General features: G+C 42.5%; 1 protein-coding gene across 1 annotated transcript in view; it reads left to right on the top strand.

The window, feature by feature from the left end:
• Positions 1–214: 214 nt before the first annotated feature.
• Positions 215–21,391, top strand: part of RYBP (RING1 and YY1 binding protein) — a 71,141-nt gene continuing 49,964 nt past the window's right edge. The window contains exons 1-2 of the mRNA XM_073351119.1: positions 215–393; positions 1,490–1,615. Coding sequence (XP_073207220.1) covers positions 362–393; positions 1,490–1,615 — 158 coding nt within the window. The 5' untranslated portion in view covers positions 215–361. The remainder of the gene's footprint in view (positions 394–1,489; positions 1,616–21,391) is intronic.

Here is a 21,391-nt window from a genome sequence, read left to right as displayed (position 1 = left end):
CCGCCGGGGGGTGGTTCGGGGGGGGTGGGTGGCACATCCCCCCCCCGCGGGCTGCCGGCTGGGGGCCCGCCGCCCTGCGGGTGGGGAGTGGGGGGGGGGGCGCATTCCCGTCCCTTCTCCCCTCCCCGGCGGAGCCCAGGGCCGGGCGGCCCGGATTGGCCGGGCCGGGCGGCGAGCTCCGCCCGCTGTCGCCGTGCGGTCGGTGGGAGGGAGGGAGCCGGGCTGCGCTGCTAGTCTGGAGCGGAGCCTGGCAGCGGCTGGAGCGTCGGCGGCGGCTGAGGAGCAGCCGGAGCCCGCTGGACCGAGTCCGCCCCGACCCGTCTCCTCTCCCTTCGCGCGCAGGGCAGGGGGGCCCCGATCCATGACCATGGGCGACAAGAAGAGCCCGACCAGGTACGGAACGAGCGGGCTCCCGGGGGGTCCAGCAGGGGAAGCCCAGGGGGCGGAGAAGAGGCTCCTAAGATGGAGGGAGGGTGGCCGGCCGGCCGGGGTAGGGGAGGACTGTGGGGCCTCCCTCAGCGGGCAGCTCCCCTCTTGTCTGGGTGTTGGGGGCGCCTAGGCCCTTGTGTGGCTGGGGCGGAGGGGGGAAGAGTGGGGGGGGGCTCCTAAGATGGAGGCGGCGGGGGGGGGGCTGTTTGCGTCCCTCCAGCCAGGTACAGCAACTCCAGCTTCTCCGCGGTGCGCGAGGGGGCTGCTCGCCAGCCGCGAGGCTCCTAAGATGGAGGGAGCGTGTGAGGGCAAGAGGAGGAGGGAGACGGGCTTGTGTCTCCTTGCTGCTGGTGCCAGGGCTAAGCTGGTGTGAGAGCAGCTATGGCGGCTCCTCTCCCTCGCACAAACACACTCTCCTCCGCTCCTCACTTCTCCCAGACAAAGGGAGATTTAACAAGGTGGAGGAGACAGACAGACATGGGGGTGGGTGGGTGGGGGGGAACACGCCTCCCAGCTTTTCAAGTCTTCACCACCCACCCGTCTCCAAAAAAGGAGGGTGAGGGGGGAGACGGGCTCCTCTTGTCTCTCCCCTCCCTGCCCAAGTCTCGCCCTCCCAGGTTCACTGGGTAACCGTTGTTGTTTGTGTGAAAATCGATTGTCTGGGTTTAAAGATTTGAGGGGAAACGCCCCCCACCCCCCCAGTTTCTTTCCTTCCAGGGTGTGTGTGGGGTGGTGGTTAGTAAATGCAGGGTGTGTAGTGTGTGTGTGGGGGGGATGGGGGGGCGAAGGCTAGGATAAAGCAAAGTGTGGGGTGTGGGATTACTGCTTTATAATAGTGCCCCCCCTCGCCCCCAATAGCAGATATTTGATGACTCTTTAGGCAAGGAAGAGAAACGGAGTCTGGCGATGCAAGTTGAGAATTACAGAATGCACTGGATTTCACTGCTTGATAATATGGTTTCTAATGTGTGTGTTTTTCTTTTTCTCCTCCTCTGTTCCTCCTCCTCCTTTTTTCCTCCTCCCCATACACACATACGCACACGCACACTCTCTCTTCAAGGCCAAAAAGGCAAGCAAAACCTGCAGCAGACGAAGGCTTTTGGGATTGTAGTGTCTGCACCTTTAGGAACAGTGCTGAAGCCTTCAAATGCAGCATCTGTGATGTCAGGAAAGGCACCTCCACAAGGTATACATATACGTTAAAATATTTCTTTAATCCATAATTATTCTGTCTTGTTGATTTTACCTGCTACCTTGAAGTGGGTTCAGTATTTTATTTCCTTTAGAGTAAATAATCTCCCCTGTTCTCCTCTTAATACTGTATGTTGTTTTAAATTCTGTTTCAACGCTTAAGTATACCTTGGACACAACTGTTTTATAGGCTTGGTAGTGACCTGATGTTTTTTTCTGTATGTTCCATTTGATGATGATAAAAAGACTCTCTTTTTTTTAAAACCCTTTCAATTCTGATTTGGGTGGACATTTCTCTCTGTCATTTGGGGAAACAATTTTTGTTCTGTTGGAAATATTTGTTATGCCTTTTGGGGGATAAGGGAAGTGAAGAGAAATAGCTGAAACTAAAGATGCCACAGAAACAACTTTTTTTTTATTCCTCTTCTCTTGTTGATCTTTGAATTCTATTGTCATTTGAAATTAGTTGGTTTTCCACAGAAATTTAATGTGGAAGTCATGTGGCTTTCTGAAATCTTTAACTGTTGGTTCTTTCTGCATGATGGAAGTTTTTGCAAGACAGTGAGACTGTCATACTCTAGTTAAATGAGTACACATGATTCTCCCCCCCCCCCACCCCCTTGGGTTTAGAAAGTTACTCTTGACAGTGAGAGTTAGGACTAGGCCAGGGGTAGGCAACCTATGACACGCGTGCCAAAGGCGGCACGCATGCTGATTTTCAGTGGCACTCACACTGCCTGGGTCATGGTCACCGGTCCAGGGGGCTCTGCGTTATAATTTAATTTTAAATGAAGCTTCTTAAACATTTTAAAAACCTTATTTACTTTACATATAACAATAGTTTAGTTATATATTATAGTCTTATAGAAAGAGACCTCCTAAAAACTTTAAAATGTATTACTGGCACATGAAACCTTAAATTAGAGTGAATAAATGAAGACTCGGCGCACCACTTCTGAAAGGTTGCCAACCCCTGGGCTAGGCTATGAACATGGAACTGCTTTTTTGTTTGCAGATCTTTCAAATGCCTTTGACTCATTTTAATGTTTTTATATTTTGTACAAGTACATTCCTAAATTTGAGGAGTTCATATTTTTGTCTCTTTCTATTAAGGAAATATTATATTCTTATTTTTTTCAAAGTTTAAGACAATGTTTTAAGTAAAGCTCTTTGCATACTGAGAGACATTTTCGTGAACAGACTGTTGCTTGAAGACTTCTGGTGTTTTGAGTTGTTTGACAAAGGAGACTAAAAATGTATTCAATTAGTTTGTACAGTGCTTTGAACAAAAAAAAAAAAAGCCTTATAAGTGCTAAGCTTTTCTTTTATAATTTGGACCAAGCTTTTGGGCCATTGAGCCTGTGGGTGACATGACCATGACAACTATGTGTAGTATTGCAGTACTCCACTAGGTAACTAGCATATTTTAATTATAATGCATGTTGATTAAAGTGTGTGTATGCTTTACAGTAGGGTATTCTGAAAAGTGTTGAGATAAATTGTCTGATCATTGGCGTATCATTAATTTAGATATGATAATATGAAGAATATAAAGCCATTTGAATGTAGACCTAAATCTTTAAGTTTTGTTCTATTACTCTCCAGTCCTGCAATTTAACTTCTTCAGGTGGATCTCTGAGTCTGGGCAAAGTGCTGTGGGCTTTTGTGGGATATTTTAATGGATCCATCTGGAGGGTTAAGGCCTGACTTTACTCCTACGGGTAGTCCTATTGAAATCAGTGAGTGTAATCATGGTCATAAAGTTGAGCATGTGTATAAGTACTTGCAGGATGGGAGTCTAAATGAGACTAGGAATCCAAGTGTGGGTGGTGCATGGACTAACTTGGTGTATCTTATGAGATCTTTTCAATTTGACCACAGTACTTTCTGAGAAATGAAAATCCATATAAAACTTTTTTGAAAACGATACATTTGAAAATGTTTGTTCAGCCAGAACAATTACTCTTCCAGTTAAGAATGAAAAATTGTTTTGTAGGAGACAACTTTAGGTTAAGAAATGCTACATAATTTGCAAATGTGATCATTGGGCCTGGAACATCATGAAGCATTTTCCCATTAGCACTTTTTCTGGACAGCTTATTTTAATTTAGAATATATTAAGTTTGTGTGCATTTGAGTGCATTAAGTTTTTGTGTGCCGCTGTTTGAGTTATGTTGTAGAATTTGAAAATATGTATGGTACAGGATACTCCATTAAAAATCATACAGTTTTGCTTTAGTGTCATTTACGAATACTCAACTGAAAGTAGTAGTCACTGTCTATTGTGAGTGCACTTCTGTTTGTGTGCCTATGTAGAAGACCTCAGAGGTCAGAGTTCTTTATTGTGGTTTGGCTTTGAGTGTTACTGTATGTGACGTATAAGTCAATAGCTGGGAAACTCTTCAGAGTTTTTTCATAAGTGACTAAGGAAGTGTAGTGGTTTATGGCTGACGATTTATTACTCAGAATACTTTTGTTTGATGACGAAATCTGTTTGAGTGATTTTATATAAATTTTATTCAGATAAAACTGTGGTTACCTTGAGATATTGGATCAGCAACTTAAGATATAATTTGACAAATTGATGTCATTTAGCCATACTTAAAGCTAGTGAGTTTCACTAAAGTTTGAAGTATTTTGCTTTATATTTAAAAGTAATTTGGACAAATTCATAATATTTTTCAAAGACATGAAGTGAAGCAAATGTCTTTCATCTTTAACTGTGTGCAGTTAAAATGTTCCCAGTTTCAACAGATTTACATGAATCCAAAGTGACTTTTTTTTTTTTTTTTAAAAACCCCACAGTAAAGTCAGTGATTTGCTGTAGAATTTATTTTGGCAGATTAATGTTTTCTGATTTGTGAACTAGTTTAGACTTTAACTAACTTTGATTGTGTACGTTTTTACAGACTTGATATAATCCTTGTCTGCTGTGTGGGAGGGGTGACTGGCTTCAGTGAGACGTTTCACTTATTCTCTGATTTAATGTCCCTTCCCTAGGAGCCTAAAAAGGGAATTTTACGTACAAATACAGTGACTTACGAATTTGCTAATGAACAGGAAGAACCAAGATAGACTATTAATTATTAATCTGTACCGGAACGGTGTTTTTCAGTGGACCCCCTGTAAATATTTAAGTTACAAAATAATATTTTTAAAATGTGTGGGGCCATGTTCAGCCCAGGAGAATTCATAAATGTTATGGTTGGTTTAAACACATAACATTGATGTAAATTCTAGTGTTGTCATAATATGCAACCATTTACTTTCACAAGTTATCTTCTAAATTTTATCTCCCTCTACTTTAATAAATGTATCTAGTATTGAGTGTTCTTGTGTTCTAAGGAATTTTCCGATAAACAGTAAAAGAAACAAAGGTGCAAATTACATACAATCCAACATTCATTTCAGTAAGGTGAAAACTTCAGAGCTGACTTGACTGAACAATAGTAACATCAATCCAAGTAGGCTGAGGCTTTGCCTACACTGGGGTTTTTATACTGGTATAACCACATCAATGTGAACTGCTAGTGTAGATGTGGTGCACATGTGTAAAAAGTGACTTATGGTAGATAACATGGCTTATCTTGGTTTCAAACCAGGGAAAGTTGCATTGGGGCAAGTCTACTTGCATCTACTAAGAGGTTTGTGCTAGTGTAGCTACCTGTTAGCTAAAAAGAGATTAGGGCTTGAATTAAAACTTCTGCTACTGGGGAGATTTGCTCAACACACACTACCCTTCCAGTACCCAATACTACTTCAAAATATAGAAGGAATATTTAATCTGGACATTTTAGGGCCAAATTTTGCCCTTGTTGATATTAATACGATTGTTTATTTGAGGGCAGAGTTTAGTCCATTTTGTTTCCAACTAGTTCTCTTAAAGGTACTGGCAGTCCTCTCCCTTTGTTTCTATTTTGAGGTGTGCACGTGTTGCATTCTCCCCCCCCCCCCCAATATCTCCTGGGCATTTCCTCTCCCAGCTGAGTGATCATACCTGAGAATCCTGCCCCTGTTCATAGTTCGTTTCACACTGCTCCTGGTACTCCTAGAAAAGTGGTATTTAGCAACTATATTGATCATGCTCAGGTGACTGAGGAAAATGTGGGAGGGTGATAACTTTCCTAGCTTAACCCTTTAGGATAGGCTCCTTCTTTGCCTCTCTGTTCCCAAAGCAGGGCTTTTCCTATCAAGTTGCAGTGATTGGAGTCTTCTCTGTACACTGAAAAATGTGAGAGCGGCAATTTGCCATCTTCTTCTAGAGAGTAAGTGACTTTTGAATAAAAGAGGAACAATTTGCTCCATAAATATCCTGAAGAGGGTATGTGTGTTTATTAATAGGCATTTCTGTGGTTCTTATCACTAGTATTTGTAGACACAAGGTATGCACTTGGAGATCTGATCGGATATCTTTGTTGTACTTAGGGTAATACGTGTCTGGTATTAGAATCTTGATCTTATCTCTCATTTCAGTGTAGTATATTTATGAAACACAGATTTACAATGCTTCCATTACATCCTTATTTGGAAATAACTGGTTATGGATCATACATAAAAGCATTTGATACAAAATTAATAATCTGTAGTTTGGGACAAAAATCTAAATTGCTCTATCCAGTATAAACATGCATCACTGTGTGGCTCTTTTTATTCAGTCTTGAGCTCATCGTAATAGTTGCTAGGTAGCCCAGTTCTGTTCTGGGAATTAGGGGCTGCACTCTAATTGTTCCATTCTTTTGACTTAACTGCTGGGCCACCCTTTCCTGAAGATTTTTGTTTCACTCTGTAGTCATGATGTAGTTAGAAGCAAGCTGCTTTCATTTAGCTCTAAGTTAAATGTCTTTCACATGTATTAAAATTCATTTGATTTTTCAACATAAGTATATTTCTATACTCTTAATATCCTACAGCTGTACCCCTGTAAAAAGATTCTTCCTATTTTTAGCTCCCCAACCACAATGGAGTTGGCAAACCCAGTGTGATTGGGGAGCTAAAAATAGGAAGAACCTTCCACAAATCTGACATTGAGGCAGAAAATGTTGGATGTTCACAAACATGGCCTGAACTGCTCAGGTTTTTTCCCAGAGCTAAAACTCTGAACAGGAAGTATGTCCTGGGTATTGACATTCAAATAAGCATGCCAGGAGACACCCCACACCCCCTCCCTGGATCTTTCTAGCTCCCAGCCTTGGGCATATGAAATGCTACAGGTGATTAATACAGTAGGTGCCATCTGACTGGCAGAGATGTTTGTTTTCTACCTCCATTCTCCACTCCTCTCCTCCCATTTCTGAACACCGTATTCAAACAAAATAAATAGAGCTTTTGGGGTACATTTCCACTGGGAAAATGTTGAGGTTTTTTTTCTATGTTAGCTGACATGGTAAAATTCTATTTTGGACACAGCAGGCTGTTTCATGTGTTAGCAGGATGAGGTAAACGCTAGAGGGAAGCTTAAGGTGTAAAAGACCTAACTTTATTCCTCGTGAAAACAAGACCTTAGAGGCTCCCATGGGTGAGCCCCTGCCCCTGGCATTGAGCCTGCTACTCCAGCGCCAGATATAGCCTGTTACTCCAGCGCCAGATGACCCCCCTTCATCTTCGTTTGTCTCTCAAGCCGAGGTACTGAAACCAAAGCATGCAAAAAAAAAAAAAAAACTTTCCTCTCTTCTTGTAAACAGGCCCTGCATCAGCTGGACGCCAGCTCCCTCTGTGTCTCTATAGAGTCTTGTGCTGGAACTACGTGAAGACAGAGGAAGGCAAAGTCCCTTTCCGTGCATGCTTTCCTTAAACTGACTTGATTGTTTCACTTTCCTATGGGCTGGTCAAAAAAACTGGAAAGCTGAGCAGATATGAGATTGGCTTCTATGCAGTGCACCCTGAAAGATCTCTTATGTGGGCCCTTTAAATTACTGGGACCCAGTCGCACGTGGACCTGAAATAGGCAGCAAGTGTACACTATACCAAGTAGTTAGGAAACTGCCAGATCCTGTCATCTCCTTCGAGCATGTCTTTTCTGCAGAATTAACTTGGGTTCATACTTGCTACTCATGCTGATAGTCCTCCAGTGCCTTCCCACAATTCCACCCTGTGTGTCCAGAAGGACAGAAAAGTTCTTCTACAATTCAGTAGGAAAGCATCATAGAGCGGCTCAACATATTGCAGCACAAAGAATCCTGGGATGTGCCATAGTGACACACACAGCTGAGTACAGCATCAGTGAGGACCTGGTAATGGGTATAGCTTTTCAGTGTGGCTGCTTATACCCAGGTTAGGCTAACCTGGGTGCTTAGACTGTAGTGCCGAACACTTGAGTTAATTTCATAGTGAAAACCTACCCTAACTGTTCTCATTTGGTTATTTGCTCCTCTGCATGAAGCACATAAATTTGTCTCTACATATATGTAGTCAGTCATGTCACTTTCACAATGATTACACACTCCTTTTAAAGAGAGGAACCCCAATGACCTACTTTGTGGGCATTCAGCTAGTTCTGTAGGTCAGTAGGTTTCCATTCCACAATGTAGGTCACTTGGCAGGTGTGCAGTGCTTCTGTAATGAGCAGCTTTTGACCTCGAACAAAGTTTACCCAGGCTATGCATACAACTACTTTTTGTGGCAGTTCGAGGTATAGCATAGTATTTGTCTTTGTCCTGTTGTTCCTCTTCCTAAGGTACAGTAAAGAATTTGGGCTTTCCTGGATGGAAGCACTTTTACAAAAGGACTTGTGTGGATTTTTAAATTTTATTTTAAGTGTGCATATTTTAGACAGACAGATAGGGACAAATTGTACTTATTGCTGCTTGGTTTCTATTGAGCACTCAGCAAAATCACAGAAACATCTATTTACTATTCTTCATATATTATGCTAAGCAAATCTTCAGTATCCCAGAGGAGGGAGAAAATTGTGAAATTTTTGGCTTATCTCATCTACCTAAGTCCACTCTATGGCTGTATGTGCTTACTACATCTGTCAACCTTTTGTGCAAACAAAATATTTCTGTAAACAAACAAATAGTGCTCTACTCACACATCTTTGCTGCATCTATAAGCACAGTCAGTCCTTTCAGTTTATTTCCTAAACTCAGCATAAGCCCTTCCATAAAACAGGTGTAAATTAGAAGCACGTTCTGGATATTGACATACTAATAAGCTTGTCAACCACATCAGTTTGCATTAGAATTCTGATATTCCCAGTGTTCAGTTAAGGACTGAGAAAGTGGGTCTATTTTTCCTTGTTTTCACTTTGGAGTCAGCAATGGTATCTTCAGAAAATTCAGATAAATTTTGCTCCAGCCAGAGAAATCAAAACTGACACAAACATGATAGAACTGGTTAAATACCTGGGTATAACTCCTACTGTATCGTGGGGCATTTCCCTTTTGTCATGGGAGGTTTTGCCTGTGTTTATGAGGCAGTGTACACACTACAATGCTCCTTTTGCCAACAAAACTCTCCTGCTTTGCCGACAAAATAAAACCACTTTGACGAGACATAGAGTTTTTTGCGGCAAAGATATATCCATAAGTGTAAGCGTGGACACCGGGCTTGGTTATGTTGCTGTAAAATGGCTTCCAGGAGGAGTCCAACAGTGCCCATTCTGGCCGCTCTGATCAGCAGTTTGAATTCCCGTGGACTACAGCTAGGTACACAGGCATTTGCCCCTCCCCCTTTAAAGGCCCACAGATTTTTGAAATTTCACTTCCTGTTTGCTCGGCATGGAGAGCTCATATAGCTTCTTCCCAGCTGATCATGGCGGCGCCACGTAGCAAACACTGTTCTGTTTGAAGCACACCTGAGTTATTGGATTTGCTGGCAGTGTGGGGAGAGGAGGCTGTGCAATCCCAGCTTCACTCCAGCCATAGGAACTTTGACATTTATGGGCAGGCTTCTCATGGCTTGTTGGGTACGGGCTATGAACAGGGGACATGCAGCAATGCTGTGAAAAGATAAAGGAGCTGAGGCAGGCATACCGGATGGCAAGGGAGGCCAACGATTGCTCTCGCGCTGCGCCGAAGACCTGCTGCTTTGATAAGGAATTGGATGCCATCCTCTGTGGCAACTCCACTTCCACTGCAAAGAGCCCTGTGGATACTTTGGTGAGGCTGGGGGTAGTGGACCGTGGACCTAACCCCGAGGACAAAGTCATGGATGAAGAGGTCAAGTTAGAGGACGATGTGGAGTACATGGCAGGGTCGTCTGGTGGCACGGTGAATCAGGACCTCTTCTCCACTCTGGAGGGTCTAGCTAGTCCCAGCTGTCTGTCTCTGGCACGCATGATGCAGGAGAGGAAAGCCCTGGTAAGTGATCTTTTTGAGTTGATGCTGCTCAATTATGAGAGATAGAACTGTCCTTTATATTGAAGTGGGTGAAGGGACAGAAATGTACAAGACTAGCTGTGTTTGAGTGTGCTCCGCATTCCTTTGCGCAACTGAGCAGTGTGGCGGAACAGCAGTGTGTTAACGCACACTGAGATTTCATGGGACTCATCCAGAGAGATCTGTAGGAAACTTTCCTGGAGGTACTCGCCAATCTTCTGCCGAAGGTGCCTTGGCAGAGCTGCTTTGTTCCTTCCCCTGTTGTAGGAAACTTTCCTGCGCCACTTGGCAATCACTTGTGTAGAGACCAAAGCAGTACACAGGCAAGCAGCATAGGGTCTGAAGCTGCAAGCGTGCGGGAGATGCACCCTTGCATCCTTGTTTATTCTCAGGAGTGAGATATCGGCTTCAGTGATCCCTGCCTATGGAAAACGGTGGCAGAATCTACAATATTGTCCTGAGTCGCCTGCACTTATGACCTTAAAAAAAACACCTAGACCCTTTGCCCCATCTTAAATGCCAACTTGTACCCGGGCCGAACTCACCATGTTTAGGACATTCTCAGACATGTGTGCTTGCAGAGGGACAGTGAGAAAGTGATTTGTATGTAAAAAGATGTGTATTTTACTATACTAGTTCACGCACAGCATTGAATCAACAACCATGCTTCTGTGTATTGTTTCTTGTGCTTCTGCAGATGTGTAAGGCAGGGGTTCTCAAACTTCATTGCATCGTGACCCCCCTTTTGATAACAAAAATTACTACATGACCTCAGGGTGGGGGATCAAAGCCTGAGCCCACCTGAGCCCCACTGCCCTGGGGCGGGGGAAATCCGAGCCCAGCTGCCTTGGCAGGGAGAGCCAAAGCCTGAGCCCCATCGCCCGGGGTGAGGGGCCCAAAGCCCAAGGAGGGGGGCTTGTAACCTAAGCCCCGCAACCCAGAGCTGAAGCCACTCAGCTGAAGGGCTTTGGCCCCAGGCCCCAGCAAGTCTAACACCAAGCCCTGGTGACCCCATTAAAATGGGGTCCTGACCCACAGTTTGAGAACCCCTGGTGTAGGGGGTTCCTGTGAAGACCACACTGGCAGAATGCTGCTGCGCGATAAGGAAGTGATCAAAGCGGTGCAAGGAGGATGTGTTCCAAGAGGTGTTCAAATCCTCAGAGGCCAAAAAAAGAGTAATGCAGGGAGGAATGGCAGGACAGAAAGGAGAGAGAAGCGTATTGTAAAGGGCTGGGAGTGGATGATAAAAGTGATGGAGGAGCAAACAGAGATGTTGAAGTCGCTAATCATGCTCCAATGATAACACATGCGTGCACCCCCCTTTACCCCCCGGAGCCAATACAGAACTGCTTTCCATGCCCTTCCCAAACTCCTCCTACACATTCCTTGCAACTTCCTGGCCCATCTTAGTACTCCATTCACTTCACCCCTTTGGACAGCTTCCAAAATGATAGCTGGACTTACACACAGCTGTGAGAGCCCACACTGCTCCTCACTGTTATCTTCCTTCCCATCAAACCTTGTGTGTGTGGTGTTAATTGTTATTTAATAAAAACAAGCTCTGAAATATAACCAATTTTTGTCTTCTACACATGGTGATTTCTGTTGGTAGTAATACATAGTATCAGTTTGATCATTTTCTGACTATAAATCCTGGTCAGGAATCCTCACAATTTTCATGCAAGGTGACAAGTTGTTAAAGCATGGCAGAGTACTGTATAGAAAGATACATTACTAGTGGTCATTATAAAAATGTTGCTTCAAAGCCTCCCTGATTCAAATTGTGCCCCCTTAATAGCCCTGGTGTCTGGCTGCTCAAATGCAGCGGTCAGGCAATCAGCCTCCATGGTCCACGCCAGGGGAAACTTTTCACCCTGAGCCTCACAAATATTATGGAGCATGCAGCAGGCTGCTATGACGATGGGAATGTTTTCTTCATTTAGATTTAACCTGCCATAAAGGCAGCACCAGCGTGCTTTTAATCTTCCAAAGGCATGGTCCACTATCATTCTGCAGCTGCTCAGCCTATTGTTGAAGCGCTCCTTGCTGCTGTCCAAGTTTCCCATGTAAAGCTTCATGAGCCATGGGAGTAAGGGGTACTCTGGGTCTCCCAGGATCACTATGGGCATTTCAACATCCTCCACTGGAATCTTCTAGTCTGGGAAGAAAGTCCCTGCTTGGAGCTTTCTGTACAGGTCAGTGTTCCTGAAGATGTGTGCATCATGCATCGTCCTGGACCACCCTGCGTTGATATAGGTGAAATGACCCCGGTGATCCATCAGCACCTGCAGTACCATAGAGAATTAGCCCTTTCTGTTGCCGTACTCCATTGCAAGATGGTCTGGAGCCAAAATTTGGGATATGTGTGCCATCTGTCGCAGCTTTGCAGTGAGGGAATCTTACTGCCGCAAAGCCATCCTCTATTTCACGCACATTGCCCAAAGTCACTGTCCCTCATAGCAGGATGCCCTGCACGCTTGCCTTACCGCAGCCCCAACGCTCGATTTCCAGACTCCAAACTGATTCATGACTGACCGGTTGCAGTCTGGAGTTGCCTGGTTCCACACAGCGATAGCCACACGCTTCTCCACTGCTAGGAGATATCTGATTTTGGTGTCTTGGCACCGCAGTCTTGGGGCTAAATCTGCACAAAGTTCTAGGGAGGTGGCTTTCTGCATCTGAAAGTCCTGCAGCCACTGCTTGTCATTCCAAACCTGCATAACAATGTGATCCCACCGCTCAGTGCTTGTTTCCTGAGCCCAAAAGCAATGGTCCACTGTGTTCAGTTGCTCCGTGAATGCCAAAAGTAATCTGGTGGTGTTTTTTTTCCGTGGCATACAGCAGGTCAGGCAACTCTAATTCCTGTTCAGATTGGGAACTCATGGGAAAGCGTGACCATCTGAGACGTGTTCGTAACTGTGACCACAACAGTAGAGAGCCGTGTGGATCCATCTTTTCAGACAGTGATGGCGAGCGCACAGTAAACAGGGGCCATTAAAAAATACTGTGAAACATAGTTGGAAAACCATAGAATGTTGGGACAGAAAGAACTACATTATGGCATGTTGAGCCTACACCCATGATGCACTGCGATCCACTCTGCCTTCCCACAACTCCTACCTGCAGAAGGTGGCAGGCAACACAGAGGGATAGCTACCCACAGTGCGCTGCTCTCACTGTCAGTGGTAGAGCACCAAGAGTAGACGTGCTCCACCGACAGAAGGAGTGTAGTGTGACCACGTACAAGTGATGTAATTATACTGGTTTTTGATTGTCGGTTTAACTTGCGTCAACAAAACTCTGTAGTGTAGACAAGGCCTGAAAGTAGAAGTGGGCCTGGTGTGTCCCTGGTCAGCATTCTTTTCACAAATGGTTGTTGCTAGGAATGCTTGAGATGAAAGATGTATCTACATTTAAAGCAAGGAACTTGTGGTACTTAGGAGATGACCTGGATTTGAGCCCTGACTCTGCTGGGGCTCGTCTTCACATAAAGCGCTATAGCTCTGCAGCTGCACCGGTGCAGCCATGCTGCTGTAGCACTTCAGTGAAGATGGTCCTACACCAGTGGGATAGCTTCTCCTGTCGGCATAATTAATCCACCTCCCCAAGAAGCTCTCCTCCTGACATAGCACTGATTTAACCACCTGAGTAGATGGTGTAACTGCATCTCTCAGGGTCGTGGATCTTTCGCACCCCCAAGCGACGTAGTTATAATGGATCTGTAATGTAGACCTGGCCCTAGTCTTCCTTCCTACCTTTGCCTCTGTACAATGGTGATAACGCTCTACATTACAAGGGTGTTGAGACTTAATATTTGTAATGCACTTTTGAGATTCCAAGCTTGAAATTGCAATAGAAGCGCAGGATTTTTTTAATTTTTGAGCTGATCACATTTCTGACCGATATGAATATAGATTTTTGTGTATCTGATCAAAGTTTATAATTTATGGTGTTTTGATGGGAAGCCTCCACTTTTAGGTAGATGTAGCAATGTATTTTCTTTATCTCCTTTACTGCCTTTCTTAATTTGAAATTATTGAAATCCCCAAGAATCCTTTTTACAACTTGTGTTCAAATATGTACGCAGGTTTTAGCTGCTTTTAAAGCCCATGGTATCCTTTTAGACTATCTTTTCTTCAAAGCATGCTCCATTTCTTGTTATGAACGTTAGGTAGTTTGCATTCTACCTAAGGACAAACAATGAATAAATCCTTAGACTCGTGCGTCTTTCAACAAGCAGTGCTGTATTCATCAGTATTTAAGAGTTATGATAGATTTCTTTGTAGCACGCAGAAGTGCTGAATGACGTGAATTATCTTGCCTATGATAAAACTGTCGTCTTTTTATAGTGGGTAAACGTGTGACTGAGTGGAATCTGAAATACTGTTTATTTTCTGAACTAAGTTGGTGGCTTCATTTGTCTGGAGTTGACCTATATTGGGAGATGTTACATAAAATATTCAGACATAACAGGCAGAGTAACTTAACCATTATTCATTCTAACAGATTTGGTTAGGAGATGTAGATGGACGAGGATTAATTCGTATGAATTATTTTACAAAAGTTCTGCAGGTTTGGCAATTGAGACCATCAACTGATGTATGTTGAAGACAGACTAGAGGTCTAATTCTGCTCCTGTTTAAACCCATGACAAAATTTGCAATGACTTTAATGAGTGTAGGGTGGAGGCCTACCTGAATATAAAAATGTTCTATATATGGTTAATAGTAAAGTAATATAAATTCTCCTACTTTTATATTTCCCTCTCAGTCCCATCTTTAGTGGCCATCAAGGTAATGTAATATCCAGTGCATTCTGAGCCTATGTGAAAAGAACAGTTTAAAAATGTCAGGCGATCAACTAGTCTTTTCTTAATTATCCCCAATTTACCATTTGCTAATTAGTTGAGATCAGATGTGAAGGCTGAATGTAATTCTATATAGATTAATTTATGTACAAAGGGTTTTACTCCCTGTTTGTAGCTGTGTAAAATCCAGAAGCATGTGAGGGCATATAACTTTATTTATTCTTAGTTGAACAGTGCATTCACGTATGCTCAAGCTCTTGAAGCTGTGTTCTGAGATTCTGTTCAAATATTTGGATCTAATTATTTGAGCTGCTGTATTTGGCATTCTGATTTTGAAAATGCTTGCACTGATTTTTTCTGAAGCAGCACTGAACACTTTCTCTTCCTGAGAGTTCAACAGAAGAGGCAATACATTGATGGACGATTGACTCCATCACAGGGCCATCAGCCAGTGCAGACATTTGTCTCCTCTAGGATGGAGCATGGCATTAGCTGTGGCGGGGAGGACTGCTCCTCTGTGATGTTAATATAGTGTAGAAACTTTGCTATACCTTTGCTTCTATTGTGTTGTTCTAGGTACTTTGGAAAAATGAGTTTTTTTCCTATTTTCATTTTTTAAATATAGTAAGAGTGGGTGTGTTGCTCAGTTTAATAACATATTTAATGAGCCTTATTGAAATGCTCTTTAGTAGAGGCAAGACTATGTCACAAACAAATATTTCTAACACGTGCTTAAGTCCAAAAGTTGCAAACCTTCCTTTGTTTGTGACATGTGATATGTAGTTTTTAAACTGCTTTTATACACTTAATTTAGGAATAAATTTGAGGATTCCAGTCACAGTTTTATATCAGAGGAAGGAAGAAGGCTATTTTTAAAAATACTTTCAAAATTTTATTTCAAGTATTAGCAGTTCTAGAATTTTTGGCCTGGTATTACTATAAACATAAAAAATAAAGCAGGAGTAATTTGTCTCTTTAAAATACGTGACTGTAGCTAACGGCTTGTCAATAAGTTGTATTTAATGTTTCAATGAAACATTATGCATTCTGCTTATATAGTAAAGTTATTATTAAAATTGTAAACACCTGTATCGGGGAACAGCTGAGTCCCCATAAAGCTTTATTGTGTCACTAAGAATTATGGACATGTTACTCTAGTAATCTAGTACAGTAAGGAATTATCTTTAAACTGAGCATACTCAGTTTGGTGGAAACTGAAACAGAGAAAAGAAATGGATTGGGGTTGTTGAATAGGGTCATATTGTTTAAAAACTTCTCTCCATCCCAATCCTCCCCCACCCAAAAACATATAATGTAAATTGCTTATTTAAAGCTTTTGAATATTCAGTTTTTTTCTTTATAAACCCAGAGTTGTTTATAAGCAACGTTTTCCAAAGGGGGAGATTTTTACTGGCAAATTCATTACAAATAGCTTAACGTGGGGTGTTGGATGTAATAAAGGACAGCACAAATTAAGTGTACATTTTTCTGTTGGGACAAATAACCTGTGTCCACCACATTCTTGAAACTGATATTATCTGTTTATTTTTTACGGACAGTTTAAATACTGGAACATCAGAAAAACAACTTAATTAACTTATTTTGGTGCCTTTTCTATAAACGATCAAGATCAGGGCTTGAAAACCAGACTCTTATTAGCTCGAGCTAGGAATCAAAGAAAGGGAGCATCACAGCGAGGTGTGGGGCAACACAGAGGTGAGAGGCCTAGTGCATCCCTTTGGCTGCTTTGAACCCTCTGTGGAGCGGGAGGGGATGGGGATGTTGGTTGGTTGAGATTGGCTGTTCTCCCAAGAGTGCAGTTTCCAAGACACCCCCATCTAGGGCTCATCTTTCATAGTAATTTTGACTTGCAGCTGCCAGATAAATACAAAGAAGGGATATATCTTTTATTTTGAAACTTCCTGTTAACTTTTGAGAGGGAGTCTCTGTCCTGTCAGCCCAACCTTTACAACTTTGACTGGTTGCAAAAAAGTGTTCTTGGGGAAGTTTGCCACTCATTCGCCTTTCTCTTCCTGTCAGCCCCACCTTCTTCCACCCCACCAAAGAAAACCAAATCACCCACACTTTTATTTTGTTCTATGAACAACTTCAAATATCAGAGTGAAATTGACATGTCCTATCCCTTATTTTGAGTAGTTGTGAAACTGATCTGATTCTTGTTAGTTTCACTTCGCTGAGGAAAAGCTTCCTGTTTGCCAATGGCCAGTGCATTTTTCATGGAGTGCCAAAACGTTCTTCAAAGAAAAAATGGGGGCAGACAGCAGATGATTAAATCCAGCCTTCTAGGTCAAAGAACTGCTATTATAATGGAGCCTGACAGAACTCCGTTTCAATCATGGTGGGTTAGAGATGGAGTAGTTTTCTTGGTGGACTCAGCTTATCACCCAAACTATTTACTGTCAGGTTCATCATTTCCTGTAATAAAGCATACTAGAAAGCTTTGTAAGATGTGAGTCTGAGTTATTGACTCATGACACTGCATTTATTTGTTTAAACTTTGTTTTTGTTTTAGTTTTATTTTATTTTCAAATTTTGTTTATCAGAAACCTCTTGCGCCTTTTACCATTACAAGATATCAGAAACTTACTATATATTTTGGGTATATTCTACTGGATATCATTCATTGGGGATTAGTGTAAAGGTAAATCCAGCTGCCTCAATGAGGAGCAGACCAAGGGGAGGAGTTTTGTTTCCAAAGTATCTTGACGTCTTAGGGAGGTCCTGCCTAAAGAGACAAGGGCTGAAAATTTTGCATGTGTGAGAAGGCTAAGTGTTCAAAGATGTCTGATTTTGTGTGTGTGTGCGCGCTTCCCTCCCCCTCTTTCTTCCTCCCCTGTTCTCCCTTTCCTGCAGTATAAACACTGGCAAAAGAAGATAGGGGAGTTTAACAAGAGTATTAGTTGGATTAGTTGCCTGGTCTTAATGTTATGCGCTACAGCTTGGGAGGCTCAAGAGAGGGAATGGTCAGAGCTAAGAGCATGAAAGTAGGAGTCAAGAAAGGACATTTCTGGATGTTCTATTAAATTGCTTTGACATAATCAGTTGCCTAACTTCTTTTGTGCTTCAGTTTATCCATCTGCAAAACAAGCCACAAATGGCTGATGTGTGGTTTGTTTAATGTTTGTAAAGTGCTTTGAGATCCTCAGTCTCCCCCTCTCCTTCCCCCTGCCCCCCATCCGAAATAAATGCAAGTAGGCTTAGACTTAGAAGCAACTTTTGGACCTTCCATTCCCCAACCTATGCAAATACGCCTTTAAAGTGACTGGGATGTCACCTGGGCTGCAAGAGGACTGGGGATGATCACCTACTAAATTATTCTTGGTGTGGCATGGCTAATAGTTTAAAGTGCAAGTTGGATTTATCCACTAGAATTTTGCTGTTGTATGGACTGCAGTGAAATTTCTCCAGCATGTTACAGGAGTTTAAAATTCAGAATCATGTGTATTATATATTATTGTACTGTTTCACACTTACTTTTAAATAGGTATATGATTGGTAGGTGGAGGGTTGTATGTTTTATGTCATGGAAAGTGGAGTGAGTAATACACTTGCTTAAAGATGGTACTACAGTGTGTCATACTGGGAACAGTTAAGGATCATTACTTACGAATACAAATAATAAAATCACATCTGGAAATAGATGGGGGAAGCCACACTTCATTCCTTTTAAATTGCCAAAAAACCTTAGACACATCAGTTTTCTGATTCTGTAAGCTGTTTCATGCAGGCAGACCCCTGTACCTCTAAGGTGCCTTAGCATCAGTGGAGTTTTGAGTGAGTGTAAGAGTACATCCTTATGGTCCAGTTTGCAAGACCAGAGTCTGAAATATGGTCTTAATCCTGAGGTTCTGTTAGATAACTTTCTGCACAATTACTTGACACGCACACTGGTAAGGAACAGTACATTATCCAGACAGAGGCTCAACCAGATTAGCCAAAAGTAAAATTTCAAACAAAGCATGGCACTCTTAATATATTTGAAAGCTTTTTCTACTTGGTTTCTGCAAATTAAAGAACTAGATTACTTAAAAATGCCCCCAAACAGATTTCTTATCGATGTACACTGTGACCAAAATATTTAGGTTTGGGTGTCTTAACTGAAGAACTGATATCCTTATTTAGGCATTCCATTGACTTCAGTTGAAGTTGCAGATTCATGGCATCTCTGAAAATCAGACTAAGTATTTAAGTTCAAGAGTTTTGATCTGAGTCCACAGGAGATTACCAAATGAAAAATATAAAAGAAATAAGTAGTTTTTCTGTATCTGTGAACTGCCTGTCTGACCATTATACTTCAAATACCCTTTGGTCGTAAGTAAGTAAGGCTGTGATTTAGTCACGGAGGTCAGATGTCACAGAATCTATGACTTCCCTCTGCAGCTCCCAGCCACGGTAGGCAGACTCCCTGCCACTGCGCCAGCAGGTGGCACAAGGCACGCCTAGAGTTTCCCGCCACTGCAGGTGGCACAGGGCATCCCCTGAGCTCCCTGCCACTGTGGGCGGCATGGGGGACGCAGTGGGGAACCCCCGCCTGCTCCCCGCCACCATGGTGGCAGGGGGGACCTTGCAGCTGGAAGCCACAGTAGGAGTGGGACCCTGTAGCTCCAAGCCCCCATGGGTAGTGGGGGCCCCTGGAGCTCCCAGCCCACGGCAGATGTCCAGGCTTCCCATTTTGTCATGAATATTTTTAGTAAAAGTCAGGAACAGGTTAGGGGCTTCCATGAATTTTTCATTATTGCCCGTGACTTGTCTGTGACTTTCCCAAAAATATCCATGACAAAATCTTAGCCTTAATTGTAGGCATAGACAGTGGCTCCCAGCTGCAGAGAATCATGCCTGGGCAATCATGAGAGTGGGACAGAATAGAATAGAAGTCTGTGAGTTCCATGCTACTGCCCCTGCCTGGTCAACTGAGAAGCACTGTGTGCAGTAGCAGCAAAGCAATGATGTTCTTGTACAGAAAAATTTCTGGCTTGGGGAAAAGCGGAATATCAGTGTACCCTTACTAAATTTGATCTCCTGGGTTGTGTTTTTGTTTTTAAATTCATGTAGTTTGATCCATAAAACTTCTAATGGAAAACACTAATTTTTTTTGTTGGGTCCACGTCATCTCATCACTATGTAGCAGGAAAGAGTATTCTTGGGGAAAGGAAACATTAATTTTTAAAATTTAATTAAAAAATCCATTTTTAAGTGTCTTATTGAGCTGTTTTAGAATGTAACTTACATCACGTTAAGTTCTTGGATGAGACTGAAAGTACTTGTTGATTAGAAGAGTGCTTATTGTAGTCAGCTGAGTATTTGTCCTAGTAAAATATATATTGTGCTGTTAAAGCAAGGATATATGCTTTGATTTCATTTATTCTTTGCTAATCAATAGAAATTCTGTAGATATCTCACCTTTAACATATTTCAGTGTTATGCTACATGAAGCCCTGTAAATCACAAAGAAGAATTTAATAACTTTCCTAACATTTCATTAGATGTTTTGCAAAACCAGCTCATGTTCAGTGGTTATTGGTAGATGTGAAAATCTAAATAATGCATTAATTCTGGCTTTATTAAAAATACCATCTTTCATATTGGTATCCTCTTTTTAAAATTCACTTCTAACACTCTACTCCTAAACAAAGGTTTTTAAAGTTTACATTTTTTTAATATGATGAGGAAAAAAATACATTTTCTGTGCTCAAACCATGCATCAAAAGCAGTCCCAAGAAAATCGGGGAGAATAATAGAGCACATAACATCTAATACAATCATAGCAAAGTATCACTGCAATTATTTAAATAATTATCCCACTGCATGACTTAGCAGAACCCATAAATAATGCATATAGAATTGTGTTGGCGTTTGCAAGGGAAGAAGCATGCTGGCAGAGTGGATGAAAGAGAAAGGAGGATAGGGAGAAGGTACAACGCGCACAGCCTGACACATCAGATCCTTTTTTTGGAAGCCACTAACTCAATTCAGACTCCTAGTGCTTATGTTAAGTAAGATTCAGAAGGGTCCCAAACATTTTTCCATTACTCTTTTTGGCTGTGAGGTCGCTTTCTGCCTGAAGGTTATCATTGCCATGTTAGCAAACCAATTGTCATTAGTGGCACCACCATACCCTAAAAGTTGGCCTCACTTTGTTTTCACCGATACATTATTAAAACATTAAAAAAAATTAAAACCTAGTCTGATGTTTTGTTTGTAGCTGGCTTGTAGTTTAATTTCAGATTATATTTAGGATTTGTCCAATCCTGCCTCTACTTTATTGTTGGAGAGCTCCTTCTGTCTGGGGCAGGGAGCTGACAAGAGACAGCACATGCTGAACTAGCTACTGTGCTGGGATGTTGGCAAGAGTGCTTCTCCCTAAAGAGCTCAGCTAGTTTTGGGACTGGGTTGTGATGTGAATTATGCAAGAGGGAATGGATTGATGATAGTTTGGGAAGCTGGTGTCCAGGAGTCATTAGGAGGATAGACAACCAAGTGGAGTTATCTGCCTTCTTTTCCTGAGTCATGAGAGATCAGAGAGCTTGAGTAGAATCATAGAATATCAGGGTTGGAAGGGACCTCAGGAGGTCATCTAGTCCAAACCCCTGCTCAAAGCAGGAGTAGGGAGCAACCCTTTCGTCCC

The sequence above is a fragment of the Lepidochelys kempii genome, chromosome 7 (assembly GCF_965140265.1).
Source record: "Lepidochelys kempii isolate rLepKem1 chromosome 7, rLepKem1.hap2, whole genome shotgun sequence".
In the NCBI taxonomy this organism is placed as follows: domain Eukaryota; kingdom Metazoa; phylum Chordata; order Testudines; family Cheloniidae; genus Lepidochelys; species Lepidochelys kempii.
This window is presented reverse-complemented; position numbering and strand designations above follow the sequence as displayed.